At 38.6% G+C, this 20,605-nt stretch overlaps 1 protein-coding gene across 3 annotated transcripts in view; it reads left to right on the top strand.

Moving 5' to 3' along the window:
* Positions 1–20,605, top strand: part of ABCA12 (ATP binding cassette subfamily A member 12) — a 217,092-nt gene that overhangs the window by 172,481 nt on the left and 24,006 nt on the right. For all 3 annotated transcript variants that reach the window (XM_044241547.1, XM_044241546.1, XM_044241545.1), the window contains exons 30-40: positions 2,102–2,320; positions 3,479–3,675; positions 4,478–4,638; positions 6,061–6,297; positions 6,820–6,970; positions 9,470–9,722; positions 10,337–10,423; positions 11,181–11,274; positions 14,349–14,476; positions 17,005–17,092; positions 18,850–18,955. In XM_044241547.1, coding sequence (XP_044097482.1) covers positions 2,102–2,320; positions 3,479–3,675; positions 4,478–4,638; positions 6,061–6,297; positions 6,820–6,970; positions 9,470–9,722; positions 10,337–10,423; positions 11,181–11,274; positions 14,349–14,476; positions 17,005–17,092; positions 18,850–18,955 — 1,721 coding nt within the window. The remainder of the gene's footprint in view (positions 1–2,101; positions 2,321–3,478; positions 3,676–4,477; positions 4,639–6,060; positions 6,298–6,819; positions 6,971–9,469; positions 9,723–10,336; positions 10,424–11,180; positions 11,275–14,348; positions 14,477–17,004; positions 17,093–18,849; positions 18,956–20,605) is intronic.

Genomic DNA, 20,605 nt, shown 5'->3' with positions numbered 1-20,605 from the left:
TATTGTGGAAGCATATTACTTAATATTTCCTCACCTCTTTCATAAAGAAAAAAGTTACTACATCTCCCAGATGGATTAAGGTAGCTCAGATTATTTACTGTAGAATGGAGTCTAAATCATAGGTCCCAACCTGTGAGCTCAAAGGCCAGATCAGACCCACCCAGTATTTCTTAAAATGCTTAACTCAGTGTCAGTATTTTAAAATGGAGAAATGTCCCAACAAAAAGAAATGTTCTTGACATTCTCGGATAATAAGTTCTGGCAATATTGGGTCCATGGTCCTAGGTAGGAACAATTGGTTGGGGCTTATGGTGACTGTTCTCTTAAAGGAGACATCTGCTTTCTGATTTATTCCTGTTCCCCACAAATCTGCACTGTCTCATATGCCCAGTCTGTTCCATTTATTTGCATTTCTATTCTGGTCCATGTATAATTTTGAGTTTACACACTCTGCTATAAACACACTCAGCCCCAGCTGCTTCTTGCCTTGATTCATGAAGAAAGAGAAGAATCACCAGCCTTCAGCTATAGATCAGAAAGGCTAGGAGCAGTACATGGGATTCTTTCTGACTCTTCATTTAACTAGCATTTTCCTGTGTCCAAAAGGAGAAGAGATTCAAATGTTTTTAAAGTGACATACTTTTGAATTGTTTTGCAACTCACCGCCAGTGCTCCACATGGCTTCATTGGAAGTCAGCGCTGAGATGCTGGGGCTGCCCTGGCCCTTCCTTGAGAAACTGTCAGTTGCTGGATATCCTATTTAGTAGCATCATAAGTAAGCTCAGTGACTGCCAAAATATATTTAAATTAATTTTTCTTTTGTAAATAAGAAGGGTCAAGGGAAGGTCATGAAATGAGTGAATGAACAGCTGCTCTTATTTATATGGCCTGTTTAAATTCAAAGTTGGCTTTCTAGGGAGCATACAATGCTTAGAAGCAGGATTTCTGATAGGCAATAAGAAACCAGTGAAGAAAAGCGATGGAGAAGGCTTTTGAAGAGGATGTAATTTTAGCTGAAAAAGTCTCAATTTTGTTCCTCTGAATATAAAGACTGAAGTATATTGTTTGTAGTTCAGTGTGCTTTTATGGGAAGAATTGCATGTAATATCTGTGCCCTATTTAGTCCACAGTAGTCATTTAAGGTCTGTTAGGCACATGGTACACGGTACTTGTTATGTACTAAGAGAGAGAGTGGTGAGAAAATGGGTCCTTGGCCAGACCCGTGGAGCTTACATTTTACTGGAAAAAAGGGATATTAAATAGTTGCCTGGTTTACTAACCATCTGAAAAGTGATGAGCAATCGTCTGATAAGGTAGAGAATAATCACAGTGTAGAGAAAGGGACTGAAGGTGACGTGTTTTCACATGCGAAAGTGAGTTAAGAAATACGTGGTCACGAGAAAGTGGTGGTGTGGCTTGTGCTGCAGTGTGGCTGGGAAAATGGCACGCACTGGCAGAGGTAGAAAACAGAGATAGGAGGAGGATACAAACACAGCTTCCGGATCCCAGGCTTGTGCACCCAGTGTGTAGATTTATCATATAGTAAAAGAGGAACATCAGTGGAGACACGGGTTTGAGAGGAAAGATCCTGAATTAAGTTTAAACACATTGAGTTGGAGGATCCTGTAAGGCGTCTCATGGAGAGATGTTACTGTCTGTTGGATGTTTAGTGCAAACTTGGAACTTAGTGATGAGGTCTCGGCTAGAGTTAAAAATTTGAGACTCCGTGACCTAGAGATGCCATCTGATGCCAGGGAAGTGCGTGAGTTTGCTCAAGTATGCTTAAGAGCGTACTTGCGGTGAAAGTGCCCAGCAGTGATCATCATTGCTACCATGGCCCCATCCGCATCATTGTCACTGGGTAGTGACTGGATCGTGTTTCTGTAAGGTTCTAAATAATTAAAAGCTTAAAAGTAATTTAATGTTTGTTCCCATTTAATATCATTTTATTTTATAGCTTGATCTTACCTGAGGAAATACACTGTAATATTGTTTGCTAATGACTGAGATACATTTAGCCCTAAGATCTAGCTTAAATGCTTGGTTGACACCTAATTAGTAGTGATAATTAGTAATAATTATTATTCTTCTTCATTTTCAGTTCCATGTTGACTGGGCTCTTTGGGGCCTCAGCAGGTACTATCTTTGTTTATGGGAAAGATCTCAAAACAGACCTCCACACTGTGCGGAAGAACATGGGGGTCTGCATGCAGCACGACGTCTTGTTCAGTTACCTCACTACGAAGGAACACCTGCTCTTATACGGTTCCATCAAAGTTCCTCACTGGACTAACAAGCAGCTGCATGAGGAAGTGAAAAGGTCAGTTATAGCAGCAACCAGGACGTGAGTTGGCAGCACCTATCAAAAAGAGGTCGCCCTGTGGTGATGATGCCAATAGGAACATTTGGTCACAAAACAGTTGGTTTTCAGTTTTCCTACTCTTCTAGTATCATATACATTTTACGTCAGTCACTTCACCAGCCAGTTATACTCAGTGTCCATCTCAGGCTACCATATTGCCCTAAATCCTGTTTCTACTGGCTACTCTACTGGGCCAAGCCTCCCAACCGGACACCCGGCTCCTCCTCTCCCTTATACAGTTTATCCTTCAAAGAGCAGCCAGGGTGACCTTTTTAAATGGCAGATCAGACCATATAACTCCAGGGTTCAAAGCCCTTTAGGACTTCCACCACACTCAGTTCAAACTCCGTAATGTTCTTGTCAAGGCCAAGAGGTCCTACATGCCTGCTCCGTCTCACTTTCCTTGTCATTTCCTTCTATTCTAACCCCATTCACTGTGCTCTGGGCGCACTGACCAAGTCACAGGCTGGCTTATGATCCGGCCACAGGGCTTCTCACTTATCGTTTCCTCTACTTGGAGCAGCCTTCCCCAGACAGCCATTTGACTCACTCCTCTACTTCCCTGGTCTTTGATCAAATGTCACCTTCTCTGAGGGGATAACCATATATAAAATAGATGCTTAAAATAGCACGCTCCAGGCGTTACTTATCTTATGGACCCTGCTTTGTGTATTTTTATTGCACTTGTCACCACCTGGCAAATTATAAACTTACTTGGAAATACGTTTCTCGACTGAATTTTATCTGCATCCCTCCTGATACATACACACACTGGAGCCTAATCTCCTTATGGGTAGGAATAGTATCTTTTCACTGCTTTCCTCCAGCAGCTAAAACATGGTCTGGCACAAAACAGGCAGGCCCTCCATAAATATCTTTCAAAGAAACAAATTAAAATATGAGCCATATATTTTATGTTATCTGGGTATTAACTTTGCACCTCCAACTAGGTGATAAACAATAAAACTATGTCACGAATCCTCAATAGTGTATTGTACCTCGCTGAGCATGTAATAGTTGCTTAGGAAAGACCTATTACTTACAGTGCTTATTTATTTTTTTCAATATTCAGATATTTTATCTGTCCAAAATAACCACCATACATTATTTTTGAAGGACGCTAAAAGATACCGGACTATATAGCCATCGTCATAAGAGAGTTGGAACATTGTCAGGAGGAATGAAGAGGAAGTTATCCATATCTATAGCTCTTATCGGTGGATCACGGGTAGTCATTTTGGATGAACCATCCACTGGAGTTGACCCATGTTCTCGCCGAAGCATATGGGATGTGATATCCAAGAACAAAACTGGTATGAGTACTTTCTTATAACTTCTGCACCCAACAGTGAACAGTTGTAATTTTGCCCTCTGGGATGCATGAGGCCAAGTTTATACCTTTTCTGTTTAGAAGCTCCATTCAAGAGTCTCAGATGACGTTTTCCCCTTCCCAAATCTTCTCTTCTCACCACTAAATTACTGGGTCAGTTACTGAATATCCGTGTAGTTGAGCCTGGTGAGTTGAGCACTTCACTGGCCTTTTTGAGAGCTTGCATGTCTGATTGAAGCCCCGAATTCTGCCTCCAGGAGCTTAGAATCTAATTAGAGATACCAAACATACACAAACGAAAATAAACTGAAAACAGACTAAACAAGTGCTAACAGGATGTGAGGCAAAGAAGCAATCAGAGTAGAGTGGATTAATCAGAGAGGAATATTCAGAAAGTCTTTAAAATTATTGCTTCTTCATAGTGCAGAAAGTGGGGGAGAGAGACAGAAACAGACACAGAGGAAAAATGAAAATGAAGACAGGCGAGCAGACGAAGGAAGGAGTTGCTCACACACACCCCCTAAATGATGGACATTTAGCCATACGGCACCATAAAGGCGTATTCGCTGCCGACACGTAAGAAAACAGCCCTAGATGTTTAGTAACACGTCTTCTGAATTTCTCTTTGTTTATTTTGAAAGTTCCTTCTGGTCAGTTTTTCAGTTAGCTCATAAAACGTGCCTCTTCTCCTCATAAATCACAGGATTTACTTGTGCTAACTCTGTAGATCTCAGGAACTGCGTCTTCATTTTTCATTCTCGGTTGTTCTCCTCTGTATTTTCAAGCCAGAACAATCATTCTGTCGACGCACCACTTGGACGAAGCTGAAGTGCTGAGTGACCGCATCGCCTTCCTGGAGCAGGGCGGGCTGCGCTGCTGCGGGTCACCGTTTTACCTCAAGGAGGCATTTGGCGATGGGTATCACCTCACGCTCACCAAGAAAAAGGTTTGTAAGAGAGAAAATATACCTCGTTATAGGGACATGAGTTAAGTTTTGGGTGAAATGGAGGCAGAATCTCTCCAACTTTATTAATTGCTAAAATTCATGATTAATATGTTAGTTTCATGTCTCTCAAATTTGAGGGAGCATCGGAACACCTGGAGGTCTTGGTTAAACCCAGATTTCTGGCCTCACCTCAGAAGTCTCTGATTCAGTAGATCTTAGAGTAGGTCCAGAATGGAGTCTGTTTCTAATAAGGGCCCAGGTGATGCTGATGCTCCTGGTCTGGGATCTCACAACAAGAACTAGAGCACTGGGTTTTTACCTTAGGATATAGATCTTTTTTTTTTTTTTTAATGAGGTCTATAGCCTAAGGTTACTGATGAAGGATCAGCCTTTTAGTTTCCGTAGCATTTCAGTTTATAAGGCTAAAAATTAGGGTTGTTGTTTTTTTTTTGCTTTAAAACAAATAGAATATGCATTTGTGTATGTATCTTCTGATCAGTACCCCTCAAGTGGCAATGTGAAGACTAACTCAGGCTAGTGGTGCTTTGACATCTTTGAAGAACAATAGTGCTGACTAAGAACCCCTGTAGCACTTAAAAATACCATATGATTATCAATACTGTGCAAGATGTGTATGCTATTAGGTAGGCTTTGACTACAGTCACTTATTTTACATCTGAACATCGTGATGTGACTTCGAAATAAAAAGCAGTTTATTGTTATATTCACTAATTCATTAAGAAATATATGTATTAGGTGTGTATTATGACTTAGTGTGTGCCCAAGGCACTGTTCTAGACCCCGGGGATACAGCAGCGAACTGATGATACTGAAATCTCTACCCTCATGGAGTTTATATTCTGATAGAGTGTGGGGAATTCAGATAATACTGTTGTTAAGTATATTATTAAGTATGTTAGCAGGTGGTAAATGCTGTGGGTGGAAATAAAGCAGAGGAGGGAGAACAGGGAATGAATGCAGAGCGGTGCCATTTTACATAGGGTGGGAAGAGAAGGGTCTCTGGGAAGATGAGCAGGAGTTGGGGCTTGGGGGAGAAGGAGCCATGTCACTATCTAGGATAAAGGAATAGTTGAGAAGGCCCCGAGGAGTGTGTGCCTGAGTTGACAGCACTCTGACAACACGAGGAGGCTGCTGCGGCTGGAGCAGAGCAGAGCAGAGGCAGGGAGTAGTGGGCAGGGAGGCTGGAGAAGGGACAGGGGCAAGTGGGAGAATGAAGGCAATAGAATAGGGACGTGGACAAAGCTCTAGGGGCCCCCGTAGGACAGGGAGCCATTGGAGGAGGGATGTGTCATCTGACTCAGGGCTGAGTGGCCTGAAAGAGTCTCACCACCCTCTGAGGAGGGCCCTTGGTGCCACCAGAGTGTGAGGACAAGGGGTGGTAACTTCTGGTGTTGTCCCTAGAGCCCAAATCTAAGTGCAGATACAACATGTGACACGATGGCCGTGACAGCAATGATCCAGTCACACCTCCCTGAAGCCTACCTCAAGGAGGACATCGGGGGAGAGCTGGTGTATGTGCTTCCTCCATTTGGCACCAAAGTCTCAGGAGCCTACCTGTCACTCCTGAGGGCGCTGGACAGTGGCATGGGGGACCTCAACATCGGGTGCTACGGCATTTCAGACACCACCGTGGAAGAGGTGCGTTTCTTCTTTTCTTAGAGCTGATGCGACTTGCTGTTCCCTGAGAATAAATATGCACAGTTCTTTAAAAAGAGAGAAGAAATATTTTAAACAAACATTTCACAAAATAAAAAATCTTAAAACTATCTTAGTACCATTCTTATGTAAGATTGATTTCTGAAAACAAACATGTTTATCCAGTTAGAGAACATGTCGCTTTAACATACCAAAATGTTTACTTGGGGGGTGGTGTGCGGGAAGACTGAAACAGGGGAAGGAGGTTAAGAGAAACAAACTTCCAGATATAAAATAAATAAGTCGCAGAAATGAAAAGTACAGCATAGGGACTATAGTCAGTAATACTGGAACAAAATTGTATGGTTAAAAGAATGTTCACTCAAAGTCACTGTCAAGAATACTCAAAGTCACACTTATCTGTCTCAATAAACGTGATAAAAATTCAAAATAAAAATTGAGCTTAGAAAGTAGAAAGGACATGCATGTTTTATGTTAATGAAGTGTTCTGGCTTCTCTTTCTAGGTCTTTCTGAACTTGACTAAAGAGTCACAAAAAAATAGCAGTATGAGTCTTGAGCATTTGACACAAAAGAAAATTGGAAATTCCAGTACCAACGGCATCTCAACTCCTGATGATTTATCTGTGAGCAGCAGCAATTTCACAGACAGAGATGGTATAAATCTAATGTGCATATTACACTTAATTCCTATAAATGGCATAAATGAGACAATTACAGGGCAACAATTTAGGTTCACATATTCTTTCTAAATACAAAAAGAATAAATAAATATAAACTTTCTTTTTTTTAATATGCCAAGTATTTTTTTTCCAAGTATTTTTTAAATGAAATCAAATTCTCTATTTCAAAAATATTTTGAAGAATGTGAAAGAAGGAGGTTGTGATGGTTGTGGTGCGCACTTCTTACACCCACCGGAAGTCATTTTCTAGATGTTACTTACTGCCGTTCCACATTTGTGTTCAGCAAGTTAAAATCCTTCCTATAATTGGTGCTGGCCAACAGTGGACAAAGTTGCCTCGTGAGGTAGCTGACTCATTGCTCTTAAACATACTCAACAGAGGAGTCATCGAGAAAAAGTGATCAGAAAAGAGTCCTCACTCTTTCTGGGGCCTCACTGGAAAACACGTCTAATCTTTCCGTCCTGTGAACAGTTCAGGTGCTGAGAATATTCAGGCTCTGAGAAAATGCTTTTGGGGGAGGGTCTCAGATTTCATGAAGTCAGACTCCATGGCTAAGAACTCATAATGGGTCACTCCCCCCCACACACACACACACTCAGTTCTTCACACAAGATTTACTTGAAAAAATCGTGCTTCTTGATATGACTTTAAGGAATTGGGCTCTTTTGAAAATAACTTTTATCCTCTCTTATTCTCTTTCTCATGGTTAATTTATGCCTCTAGAAACACTATTTACTTAAGGAAGCATATAGTAAAATGATATATAAATTATGGAATAGTCATTTCAACAGTTTGCTTAACTTGGAAAAAATCTCTAGGAACAGAACTTTTAATTAAACATTTGCCTGGCTCTGAAACTTAGAAAAGATCATCTCTGATGTTTGCATAGTTCTGGAACTTGGGAGTCTCATTTGTCCTCTGCCGTATTCCTCATTTATCATCTTTTGGGGAATATAATTGTTGAGCCCATGGAATTGAGGACTTTGATTAGAAAGTGGTCATCTGCTTCAGGAAGTAAATGTTATGTATTTGCCTCTGGATTTGTCTTATAATTTGAAACTATTCTTCAGTCAAAATGTTTCCCTCATTGACATTATCTTTTAGAAAGCACATTTGCTCCATTTGATACACCTGTAAGTCATCCACATGTAATTTCTCAAGAAACAGAAAAGCATACTAATTAACTTAAAATATTCAGCTCCTTCTACAATTCCCCTTTGCAGAGATATGAGTTTGCATTTAAACTTGTTCACTCTGTTTAATTGGAATTCATTTTAAATTAAGCAGCTTTGTATTTTTCCTTATCAGCTAAATGAAGATCATGATTTTTTGTGCTGCATAATTTGTGACAGAGAATTAAAAATATCCACAGAATTGGCGGTCATCTTATCACATGTAGAAGCGTGCTCGGCGGCAGGCCCTTGGAGAGAATGTTATATTTTTAGGGAGGGCTATGGACTGATCAGTTCTAAGAGCACCACTGAGGAAGCAGCAGTTTATGGCCTCCACAGCTCCTCTTAGGCTCAAAAGTCAGGGAATTTTTCTCCGCACCTAAAGAACATTTCAGAGGGGTAGGGGTAGTGTAGACTTTTTCCAGTGAGTTCTTTTTTGTGACTCTATTGGCAAAAATGGAGTTTTGAAATGCCATATATAATGAGTCCAAATTTTAAAGAGAATGTAATGAGTGAGTGTTTGAATTAGAATCACACTTTGGAGGAGAGCCTTTCCTTTTCTCCAAGTATAAGTTGAATTCACTGGACCTCCCATTAGAACGAGAGCCAATTAGACTTATAATCACTATGTTACCCACAGCAGGAATGAGTTCTTAGACTAGACAGATGCTTTGGATGCCCTTTACCTTTTTTTTTTTTTTTTTTGAATTGAAGTTGTGGTTGTATTAGTTTATATCGTATTAGTTTCAGGTGTTGGTTTCTGTTTATCTTACTGGAATTCAGTCTCTTGATAGAATCTATCTCCTGAGTTATCAGTAATTAGCAATACATACTGAGCAGGCATTGAGACTTTGGAGATCTGGGACAGTATTCACTTACCAAATTATGGATCTCTTCCTTTGACTTGTGAAACAACTGTGTATATAACAATACTGAGATCTGGGACAATATTCACCTACCAAATTGTGGATCTCTCCCTTTGATTTGTAAAACAACTGTGTATATAACAATACTAATATTTTATATATAGTGATTTATAATTTGCAAAGCGCTTTTATATACAATTCTATGATTTGGAGAGGCTCAGGCCCAGTGTTTAGAAAGAAAGAGTTGAACCTCATATCAGAACATTTAAAATACAAGCTATTCCTACCACATCACATTATACCATCCAGCCATGGTTTTTGAAGTTACCTTGTTAACGTAATTTATTGGTGTTTCCCAGAACAATATCAAACCTCACTTACTTTCTCTCTCTCTTTCTCTCCTTCTCTCCACCCCACCCCCTTTTTTAATTCAGACAAAATCTTGACGAGAGGAGAGAGGTTGGGTGGTTTTGATCTGTTACTGAAGAAGGTCATGGCCATCCTCATTAAGAGGTTCCACCACACCCGCAGGAACTGGAAGGGTCTCATTGCTCAGGTTATCCTCCCCATCGTCTTTGTCACCACTGCCATGGGCCTTGGCACACTGAGAAATTCCAGCAACAGTTATCCAGAGATCCAGATCTCCCCATCTCTCTACGGCACCTCTGAACAGACAGCCTTCTATGCGTAAGTTTCTGTCCTTTGAAACATCTCCCCAGTGCCTCCAGAAGTGCGGCTGCGCCTCCGTGGCTGCGTGCAAGGCTGAAGAACAAGGAATTACGAGGCATTGCACCCAATTCTGCCAAAGGAATGGACAGGGTTGATTTATGGCAACATGACACTTCTGTTGCCAACAATAACTTTTTATGAGTTTCTGTGTTTGTCTGAAAGTAAACTTATCATAGGCCTTTATTTTTAATGACTAGACTTTAATCAAGAAAGCCAGGCTAGGTGTGGCTCCCCAATCTGTTGTAATATATAGCAAATCACTTTTTATCGGCCTCACAAATACTGGATAGTAAGGTCGGAATTCCATAAAATACAGTATTATGTATATACAGTAGATGATCACGAATGTATGTGATGGTTAGGAAAATAACAAGGCAGCCAAAGAGAGACATGTGCTGATTTTTTTCCATGATAATTTTTTTTTTCTTCCTGATACTGAGTCTTTCTCGTGTTTTTAACAAGACTGTCTCATAGACAGTGTATTTTATTTTTCCAAATTATGCATAAACATGATTTTCATATGAAAGAGTTGTGGAGGATCAAGAATTTGTTCCTGTCCTTTACAATTACAGGAATTCTCACCCAAGCACACAAGGCCTAGTCTCAGCAATGTGGAGCTTCCCTGGCATCGACAATGTGTGTTTGAACATCAGTGATCCGTAAGTTGTTCTTGGAGTTTGTCTTTTTCTGTTTTTTTTTTTTTTTCCTTTCTCTTTGACACTCCAGTTTGTCTGTATACATGTGCATGCATGGACTCCCCTGAGAGAAATCTATATTGAACAGATTTTCTCTCTCCCCTCTAGTTCATTCCTGGCTGTGCTCTGCTGTATTACTAAATATTAGGGACTTAATAATTTGTAGAGTTCTCTCATGTACGTGTTTCCCTTTAACAATCTTAACAACCCTGTGAATTATTAATCCCATTTTTTAGATGGAGAAACTGAGACTCCTACAGACTGAGATACTTGTCTAAAAACAGTCTAGACTGTAAGTTGTGCAACTAAAACTAAGACACAAGTCTTCAGACTTGAATTCGTCTTTGTGCTATGTAGTATTGCCTATTCGAACTTCCAAGATGGTACATGGTGCCTGTGAATCTGACATTGCTGTGTTACTTGGCTAAAGTATTCCCTTCCCATCAAAGGACAGGATGAAAGAGCAGAAAAGAAAGGGGTCAAAAAAGCCCCATCCTGCCACATTAAAACAGTTCTTCTATCAATAAGCACTCTCTCTTATCCCTCGTAAAATGTCAAATCATTTGGAAATGGTAGTATAATGTATATTTGAGTTATGAAAAACCAGCAAACTGTACCTAAGACTGTACACTTGAATTTAATACCAAATACTCACTTACATGCTCATACATAACCATTAGAACACACACATACCTCACTTTAATATCATTTTTACTTGCAGAAGGTGTTTAAGGGAAGATAGTCTGGGAAAATGGAACACCAGTGGGGAGCCTATCACTAATTTTGGTGTTTGCTCCTGCTCAGAAAATATCCAGGTAAGATGGAATTCCATTTCAGTAGAAGTAGGAAAAAGAAAGGAATAAATATTGAAACTTGAAAGATCTATCCAGGTTACCAAAGAGTCAGTATAATTTCATTTTATGGAAGCTAGCAGCTCAGAGATGTGGAGCAGGGCAGCTCAAAAATATTGCCTTTGAACTTCAGGTCACTGTTTTAAATCCATCTCAGAACAAATTTCCAAAGGCAGGTAATTCTATGACAGTCTTTGTAGAAACCGACTAAAAATGAATTTTTGGTCTCAGTTCAGTTCTGACCAGGAAGCTCTATGTTTCAGACAACAAAGCCACCGTAACTGTCATATTTGAAAACAGAGTAAGACTGCCCATTTGGTGGTCAGCTATGAAGTCAGTAATGTGTAAGTCCAGAACAGAACTCCATTTGTCTCTAAGGAGCACCTCCAGCATGCAAGAAAAATTAACATCCTGATAGAAACAGAAAAGATTATCCAACCATCCCTTATGCCGTCTGTGTTTTATAGATACTTACCTTACTTTTCTGGGCCTATCAATTCAACATACTTCTAAGAAAACCAAATTCACAGGGGAAATGAAAGATTGAAGAGAATAAGTGACTGTAAGCTTCTGAGAGTGACTGTGTGGTCAACTTACTTCCTCACAGGAGAGGAATCTAGCAATATTTTCTCAATAGCGTTGTGTCATTGAACCTTGAACTCTTTGTACAGTATTTTGGAATGGAAATGTTCTCTGTAAATGCAACCTATTTTTGTGTTCTTATGCAAGACAGTTACTAATAATAAAAACTGGGATCCCACAAGCATCTTCTGGGATCCTTGCGTATTCCAATACCAGCATTACCCAGTACTCAAAGAGTTTTCTAATCCCTCATTTAATCTGACTAATTTCTGGAATTTTTCATGTATTTTCTGTAGTTCACAGTAAGAGTCAACTAACAGTACTAAGTTAGAACCCAGATAAATTTCATTAATCAAAGAAAAAATGAGAGAGACAGAGTGAGTCAAAACAAGAAACAAACTTTTTTTTTTTTTTAAAGATTTTATTTATTTATTTGACAGAGAGAGATCACAAGCAGGCAGAGAGGCAGGCAGAGAGAGAGAGAAGGAAGCAGGCTCCCGGCTGAGCAGAGAGCCCGATGCGGGGCTCGATCCCAGGACCCTGCGATCATGACCTGAGCCGAAGGCAGTGGCTTAACCCACTGAGCCACCCAGGCGCCCCAAGAAACAAACTTTTTAACTATAGAACAATCCGATGGTCACCAGAGGGGGTGGGTTGGGGGAATGGGTGAAATAGGTGTTGTTTGCACTTGCTGTGATGAGCACATGGTGATGTATGGAACTGTTGAATCACTATATTGTATGCCTGAAACTAATACAACATTGCATACTAACAAACCGGAATTAAAATAAAAACTTTATGTATAAATAAATCACCAAATACGTATATATGAAAGTACCTACTAACTCTGAAGATATACATAAACTATGGGATCAACAATTCCATTTGTGTATTACACTCCCATCGGAAGTGTGATCGTGTTCACCAAGAGGCATATACTAGATATTCATAGCAATACTATTTGTAATAGCCACTCAGAGTCCCACCAGCAGTAGAGTGGATCAATCAAATGTGATATATTTTCACATTGGAATCTGTATACAGCAAAAAGGGAACGTTTGATCTGCAACTACACACATCATATGGAGGATTCTCACAAGTGAATAATGACTAGAAAAAAGCCAAATACAAGAGAGTATATATAATACAATCCTATTTCTATAAAGTACAAAAACAGGCAAAACTATTCAGAGCTGGATGCTTTGGGAGTGGTAGTGACTGGAAGTAAGCTTGAGGAGGGACCTTCTCTGGTACTTGCATTGTTACCCGGTTTCTGGTTACCTGGGTGTGTTTGGTTTGTCAAAATGCATCAGGCTGTATTATATGTGCTTTTCTGTACATACAGTTCAACAGAAGACTAAAGCTAAATGATTACATTGTATACGTAAGGGTGTCTCTAATTGTGGAACCAGTAACTTTCTTCAAATGTGATCTAAATGTTGACCCAACTTGATGTAAGGTGAAATTCAGCGTTCATTTTTTAGAGCAGTCTGCAACTTTACGCCTCAGTACATGTAAAGTTGTGCTAAAATGTGGTACTAGCCTCGGGCTCTGGGGCATCATGTGAAGGAATGGAAGGAAAAACTGGAAAAATGCTAGGCTTCTCCCGAACTAAAGTTCATGTCAGAGAAGCATGGGAAGCTTCAGTGAAAAGTAAGTGGTCAGAAAGTGCAGAAAGCTTATGAGCCTAAAAATAAGTGGTGAAAACTAAGATCTGGGGTTGGTTAATAGTAATGTACCAATACATGTAATTTTGACAAATACACAATGTAAGATGCTAACAATGGGGAGAACTGGGTGAAGGGTGTACAGGGACTCTCTGTATTAAATTTGCAGTATCCATACATGCGCATGTAGAAATATGTAAACAACTTTGCAATATATGCCAACTTTATTTTGGAATAACTGTGCATTTACATATGTAAAGATTAGATTTAGATTTATTTAACATAAAGTTATAAATATTTAGATATATGTAAACTGGAGCTCTGACACTTAACTTTCGTAACTTGATTTACAGCACCAACTCCTCCACTGCTGACACCTGAGAACTTATGTCCCTTAGTGTCATCTTTTCAATTCTGGGCAAACATTTTTTTCTTTGCTGTGAATTATTGAGGGAATTTTGATTTATCTTAGAATTTAATGTTATTCTCCGTTCATATCAGACTTGTTAGTACAGTGAAAAGAAAATTGCACGTTGGTTAACTTGTATTCTTTTTGGCTTCAAGTAAGTCCTAAACATGTGTGTGTTCTACAGAAATAATAACTTCTCCAATTTTTCAGAATAGGAAGATGTCTTCCTTTTCAAATCTCTTTAGAGTAAGAAGACAGTCTTATCACACTCCACCTGTTGCAGCAATAGACAGATCACGAGACTGAAGCTTCTTCATGTTGTCTATTTGATTTGCAAAGCATCAATCAGAAATAACTTAATTTTTAACTTTACTTTTCAGGAGTGTCCTAAATTTAACTATTCTCCACCTCATAGAAGAACTTACTCTTCTCAAATAATTTACAACCTCACTGGGCACCGCTTGGAAAATTATCTTATATCAACTGCTAATGAGTTTATGCAAAAAAGGTAAAAATACTCTATAATATATTAATTTAGCATATCTCGATTTCAAATTTTAATGACAACTGCCTTCTGAACTTGAGACCATAGATGAAAATTTCTGGAGCACCTAGGTCGTTTAGTCGGTTAAGTGTCTGACTGTGGGGTTTGGCTCAGGTCGTGATCTTGGGGTCTTGAGATGAAGCCCTGTGTCAGGCTCCCCACTCAGCAGGGAGTCTGCTTCCCTTCTTCTCCCTCTTCCTCTGCTCCTCGCCCCTGTTAATGCTTTCTCTCTCTCTAAAATAAATACATCTTTTTAAAAGAAGAGATGAAAATTTCTATTGATTATTTATGTGGTTAAATTCTCTATTTTATCAAAACAGTCTTATGTATGAAAATCTTTTTAAAAAATAATAATCTCAAATAAGACTCATTTTAAGAAATTAAAAAGCACTGGGGTTGTTTTAGGCTGCAAAAATGTATTGTTAAATTTGTACATATCTTTTTCTTCTTGAAGCAAAAATGTTCTTGAGTAGACTACACCAATTTGGAGAGGGTTTTGTTTGTTTGTTTGTTTTTGTTTTGTTTTCTCTATTCCACATCCCTAGGATCATGGCCTGAGCTGAAGGCAGACACTTAACGGACTGAGCCACCCAGGCATCCCCAATTTGGAGAGTTTTAAGGCATGGCTTTAGGTGACAATTGGCCTTAGTTCCAATATAAATACCTCAAGTGTAGGGATAAAATGTGTCCATGTATAGCAAGGCCACAGGCTCATACCAAAGCCACCCAAAGGTTTGCCATGGATGTAAGGTTGGTAGGCTTGTATTTGGGATACCGTGGATGGACCTGGAAGTCACTCTGTATGATGAGTGAAATAAGCCAGACACAGAAAGGCAAACACTGTGTGATCCCACTTGCGTGTGGGATCTGAAATAGTCAAACTCATAGAGGCAGAGAATGGTGGTTGTCAGGGTCTAGGGGTTGCAAGAAATGGGGAAATGTTGATCAAGGGCTACAAAGGCTCAGTTATGCAAGATTAGAATAGATTCTGGAGAGCTGATCTATAGCAATGTGACTATAGTTAACTATACTTTATTGCATACTTGAAGTTTGCTAAGAGGATGGATCTTAAGAGCTCTCACCACACATGCACAAACATGCAAGGCCTGTGTGTACACACAAAAAGAAAATGGTAACTGTGAGCTGATGGATATTTTAATTAGCTTGTTCATGATTATTTCACACTATATACATATATCAAGATATCAAATTGTTTACTTTGAATATCTACAATTTTTATTTGTCGGTTATACCTCAAATAAACCTGGGGAGGGGCAGTTAGTCATTTTGCAAATAGCTGCTGTTTCCTCCTTTCCTCTGTCTCTTCCCTCTTTTATTTCTCAGTGTGCACAAATGACTGATGTTCACTATAAAATAATTAGAAACTGCATATAAGCAGAAGTAAAAAGGAATTTCTCTCTGTCCAGATAGAACCACTATTGATTGTTTATCCTTACAGAAATTTTCTAGACACGGATACGTGTAAATATTTTCAACAGAATGAGGTTTATTATAAACATTTCTAAAACCTGCTTTTAAAAGAATAAACAGTATACTGTAGTGTTCTTTGCATGTCAGAAATACAGCTCTATAGCATCACATTTAGGATGATAGTCACCAGAGGATTAATCTAGTGTGGCTGCACCATGGTTTAGTTAACAAACCTAACTTGGGACATGTTAATTAATCCATTCTTAAAATTACTGTTTGAATTTTTAAATCTACTTTATATTTTTAAGAGACTATGAACTGATGAGTACCAGGCAATTATAGAGGCAAATTCACCTTCAAATGCCCAAGAAGAGAAAAAGTATAGCACCAGGGGACAAGCTAGGAGGAAAAGTCTGGAAAATCGAAGAAACAGAGCCGTTAGAAAAAAGATGAGAACTGATCTTATATCACTTCAGTATTAAATCATTTCTTTAGGGACGCCTGGGTGGCTCAGTTCACTAAGTGGCTGCCTTCGGCTCAGGTCGTGATCCCCGGGTCCTAGAATAGAGTCCCACATCCGGCCCCTGGCTCAGCAGAGAGCTTGCTTCTCCCTTCCACTCTGCCTGCTGCTCTCCCTGCTTGTACTCTTCCTCTCTGTTAAATGGATAAATAAAACTTTAAAAAATTCTTTAAAATAAAAAAAACCCACTTCTTTAAAAAGGATTTTTAAGGGCTGAAATATTGTAATTTTTGAGATGGTGTGTGATCCAGTTAAGTTGAAGGAATTGGTTAGATTACATATCACTTATTTTCAGAATGTTTACTCCACATTTGCAATTGTTTAAAAGGACTTTTTATTTCTAGTTATAATGTACACTTTAGATTAAAATATGATTAAAGAAATCAATAAAAATGTGAAATATTTTCCAGGCAGTATTTATTTCATACTTTTAATGTGCTCCTAGTGGAAAGAAAACATTGAGCCCTTGGTTAAACAATTTAGGTCCATTTGTGGCTATTTTTTCCATTAAAACAAATACAAATTTTGTTATTCTATATAGGTATGGAGGTTGGAGTTTTGGGTTGCCTTTGACTAAAGACCTTCGTTTTGATATAACAGAAGTTCCTGCCAATAGAACACTTGCTAAGGTAAATTATAACCTTTCTTCTGGGATGTCATACAAATGAGAATGTGAACTTGAAATGCTCAAGCATGAGCATGAGGTGAAAACAAAACATGGGTGCAATTAATTTGAGAGGCTGTTTGGCATAATGCTTTGCCTGTAGCACTAGCCTTCAAATCCTGTGTATTTACCCCAGGGAAACGTGGATACACAAGCACCAGGGTACATATACAAAAATGTACATAGTAGTGTTTCTCATATTAGCTGAAAACACAACCCCAAATATCCATATACAGTAGAATAAATGAATTGTTCTATATTCGTTCAATAGAACTTTCAGCAGTGCAGTGAGCTCAGTTCCATACAAGCAGGTGAATATCCCAAACATTACTAATAAGCAAAAGAAAAAACAAAAAGAAACACTTAACTGTGATTGCATTTACCATAAACTTTAAGAGTAGGCAAAACTCAACTATATTGTTTATAGAGAGTATTGTGATTTTGAGGGACACAGAAAATCCTGGAGAAGATGTTCTGGATGCTGGCAACTTTGTTTCTCAACTTGAGTGATGGTTCAGTGTGGGTACTCCTTTTATAATTTTTGATTAAATAGTAAATTAATGTTTTATGCTTATTTCTTTAGGTGTATGTCATATATGGTTATCCTTGATTCTTGCAGAGCATGGATACTTAACAGAATTTGATGGAGATAAATACTCCTATTGGCTTTCCTTTTTTTTTTTTCAACTAGATCATACCTATGCTTTGAAATAAGCTAGAATCACAGAATCACACATATATGATCTATAGGAGTCTTGGACATTTTAAACTGTCCTCCTCATATATCTCATTTGGTAGTAAGTGACATATACAGACTTGGGGGAAGTGGAGAGACTAATAGTTATTTAGTAACTGTGATAAGCCAGGCACTAGTGTCACCTGTTACACAAACTAACGATTACATCCTCACAGCATTCCTGTGAGAGAGAGATTATGGGGCCTATTTTAACCGACTTTTGTAAGGTCATATAGAAAGTAGACGGTAGAGTTGGAGATTTGAATACCCTTCCCCCACTATTTGTTCCTTTTCTTCCTCTCTCCACACACAGAGTAAACATTCTTGCATAAACAAAGAGTTTCTAATACTAAATAACTTCTCTCTTGTGATTTTTAATTATCAGCTGGGTTTCCTGAATTGAAATACAGCAGTATTTTAAAACCCTCTTTTTTTTTCTTTTTTATTTTTTCTTTTTTTAACAGAAAAGGTAAAGTAACTCACTTCTGTGTGGTTTATAACTAGGAATGGAAAGTTAGTGTGGGAATTTCCAGGTTATCAGTCTTGTTGCTAAGGACACAGTGCGTGTGTATGTATTTAAACTTTGTACAGCCTGGCCTAGATGTTGTTTGTTGTTGTTATTATTACTGAGGATATCTTAGCTCTGGTCCCAGAATCCCTATACACTAGCCACAGAGATGGACATATTAATGATTTCACCAGTTTATTTCAAGTTTGCCTGTAGAGAAGGTACAGAATAACTAATAACTTACTGCCATCACACAGGGGGGAAAATGTTTTTCCCAATCTCTGCCCACCTCTAAATTGGAGACATAGAGGTGTATGGTCAACACTCTGGGGAATGGTTCTAATCTTCCAAGATAAAACAAGTTATTGGGAAATTGGTGCTCTTCTTTTAAATATAAATTCTGTGGGCTGTCAGATGGAAAGGCAGCCTAATCTCTTTGAACAAAATACTGATCTTGCCTCCTTTTGGAATTTAACAGGTATGGTATGATCCAGAAGGCTATCACTCACTTCCAGCTTACCTCAACAGCTTGAATAATTTCCTCCTACGAGTTAACATGTCAAAATACGATGCTGCCCGACACGGTAAAGTTACTTAATCTAGAAGCTTCTTATATTGCAACTTTTGCCTCTGTCTGTATACAAATGCATGGTAGAGCCTGTTTCCTCCAGGTATTTTATGGTATCTAAATCACAGATCTTTAGAAGGAGTCTGAAAGTAGTCACTACCACCAGATGGAACATTCTGGGTAATCTCCTTGACTTCAGGTTAATTTAGTCAGTTAAATTGAGTCAGGATAATAATGCTTGTTGCTGCTCTCATGTCTGGTAGCTATTACTCATAGGAAAACATTTTATTACTATTTACTTGTATATAGGCTAAGAAATCAAAAATATATAAATGTTAATAATTATAAACATGAAGCCAGAACTTTCAAACTAAAAAGTTCTACACATGACCCAAATTGTACATTAATTGAGCACTTACCATATGATATGTGCTTTATATGAAATATCGCTAATCCTTACAAACAGCCTTTCAGGATGAATATTCTTGGTCTCTGCTATTATTTCTCTAGGGCTCAGAAATGAGATTTGAAGCCAGGTCTGTCTGACGCCTGCCTCTTCATTTTTCCAATACTTCTCTGGACTCAGTCATGTCTCCTTCCCTTGGATTTCCCAGGAGGCATCCACGTAGTTTTCAGAACAGGGTTTGGGATTTGAAAGAGACTGATTTACTTTTTTCAAACTCAATTACTGTTCATCAAACCATTTCATCTTGTTAAGCCTGCTCAAATTATTTTCCATACTGATCCTAAAAATTAATAATAGTAAAGATGGAGAAAAATGAGTAACCTTTTTGCTGGCCAAGACTGAGTTTCTAGATGAATAAACAGGCCAACAAATAGCCTACCAAGTAGAAAAATAGACACAGCATACCTTTCAGAAATGCCATCATCTGCTTTCTTTCATCTCCTTCCTGTTAGGCAGAATAGTGCGTGCTGGATATTCTGGTGATTGGAGAAGTAAATTAGAGAGTCAAATACTCATCCTAGCAAGAGAATCTTTCAGTCTTTATTTTAGAGACAACAGTATTTTTTTCCCAACTGCTTTGGCATTTTCCTAGTGGAGGAACTGTGAACAAAATAAGACTGATAGATGGTCCTTAGATCTAGAGCATCAATAAAGGGCATAGTCAAAAGTGGCAAATTAAATTAAATGGTGACCAAACCTGGATGGGTTTAGTATAACCTGGTTTGAAATACGATTGAACACTTGACTTTGGTAGGATGTCCTCATCAGAACAAAAGATATTTGTTTCCGTGACAGATAGTGAAAGTGAAAGAGCTGTAGAAATGCTAAGTAGGTGAGAACAAGAGACCAGTGCCATTTTTGAAGACTCAGCTTTTGAAACCTGTGTTCAGGATTCATTTATTAGTAGTATTCTTTGCCAAGACCAATGCAATCTGGATCACTCTGGACTCGAGCAGGCTTGTTGTGGTCCCGACCACTACATTGTTTAAGTTACAGAAGTTGAAGAACTAAGAATTCTGGGACATAAACTATATATTGACTCTAAAAGGAAATTTATGTTTAAGGTTTAAAAATAAGGCTTAGTTTGAGTGGCGTAGCAATTAGTAGTAGTGTGCCATATGTGTGTGTGTGTGTGTGTGTGTGTGTGTGTGTTATCTATTTTTTTTTTTTTAACTTTTCTTGTGTAGATTCATGAAAGTG

This window comes from Neovison vison, chromosome 3 (assembly GCF_020171115.1).
Source record: "Neovison vison isolate M4711 chromosome 3, ASM_NN_V1, whole genome shotgun sequence".
Taxonomy (NCBI): Eukaryota; Metazoa; Chordata; class Mammalia; order Carnivora; family Mustelidae; genus Neogale; species Neogale vison.
Note: the sequence above shows the minus strand (reverse complement) of the source record. Positions and strands in the feature narration are given on the sequence as shown.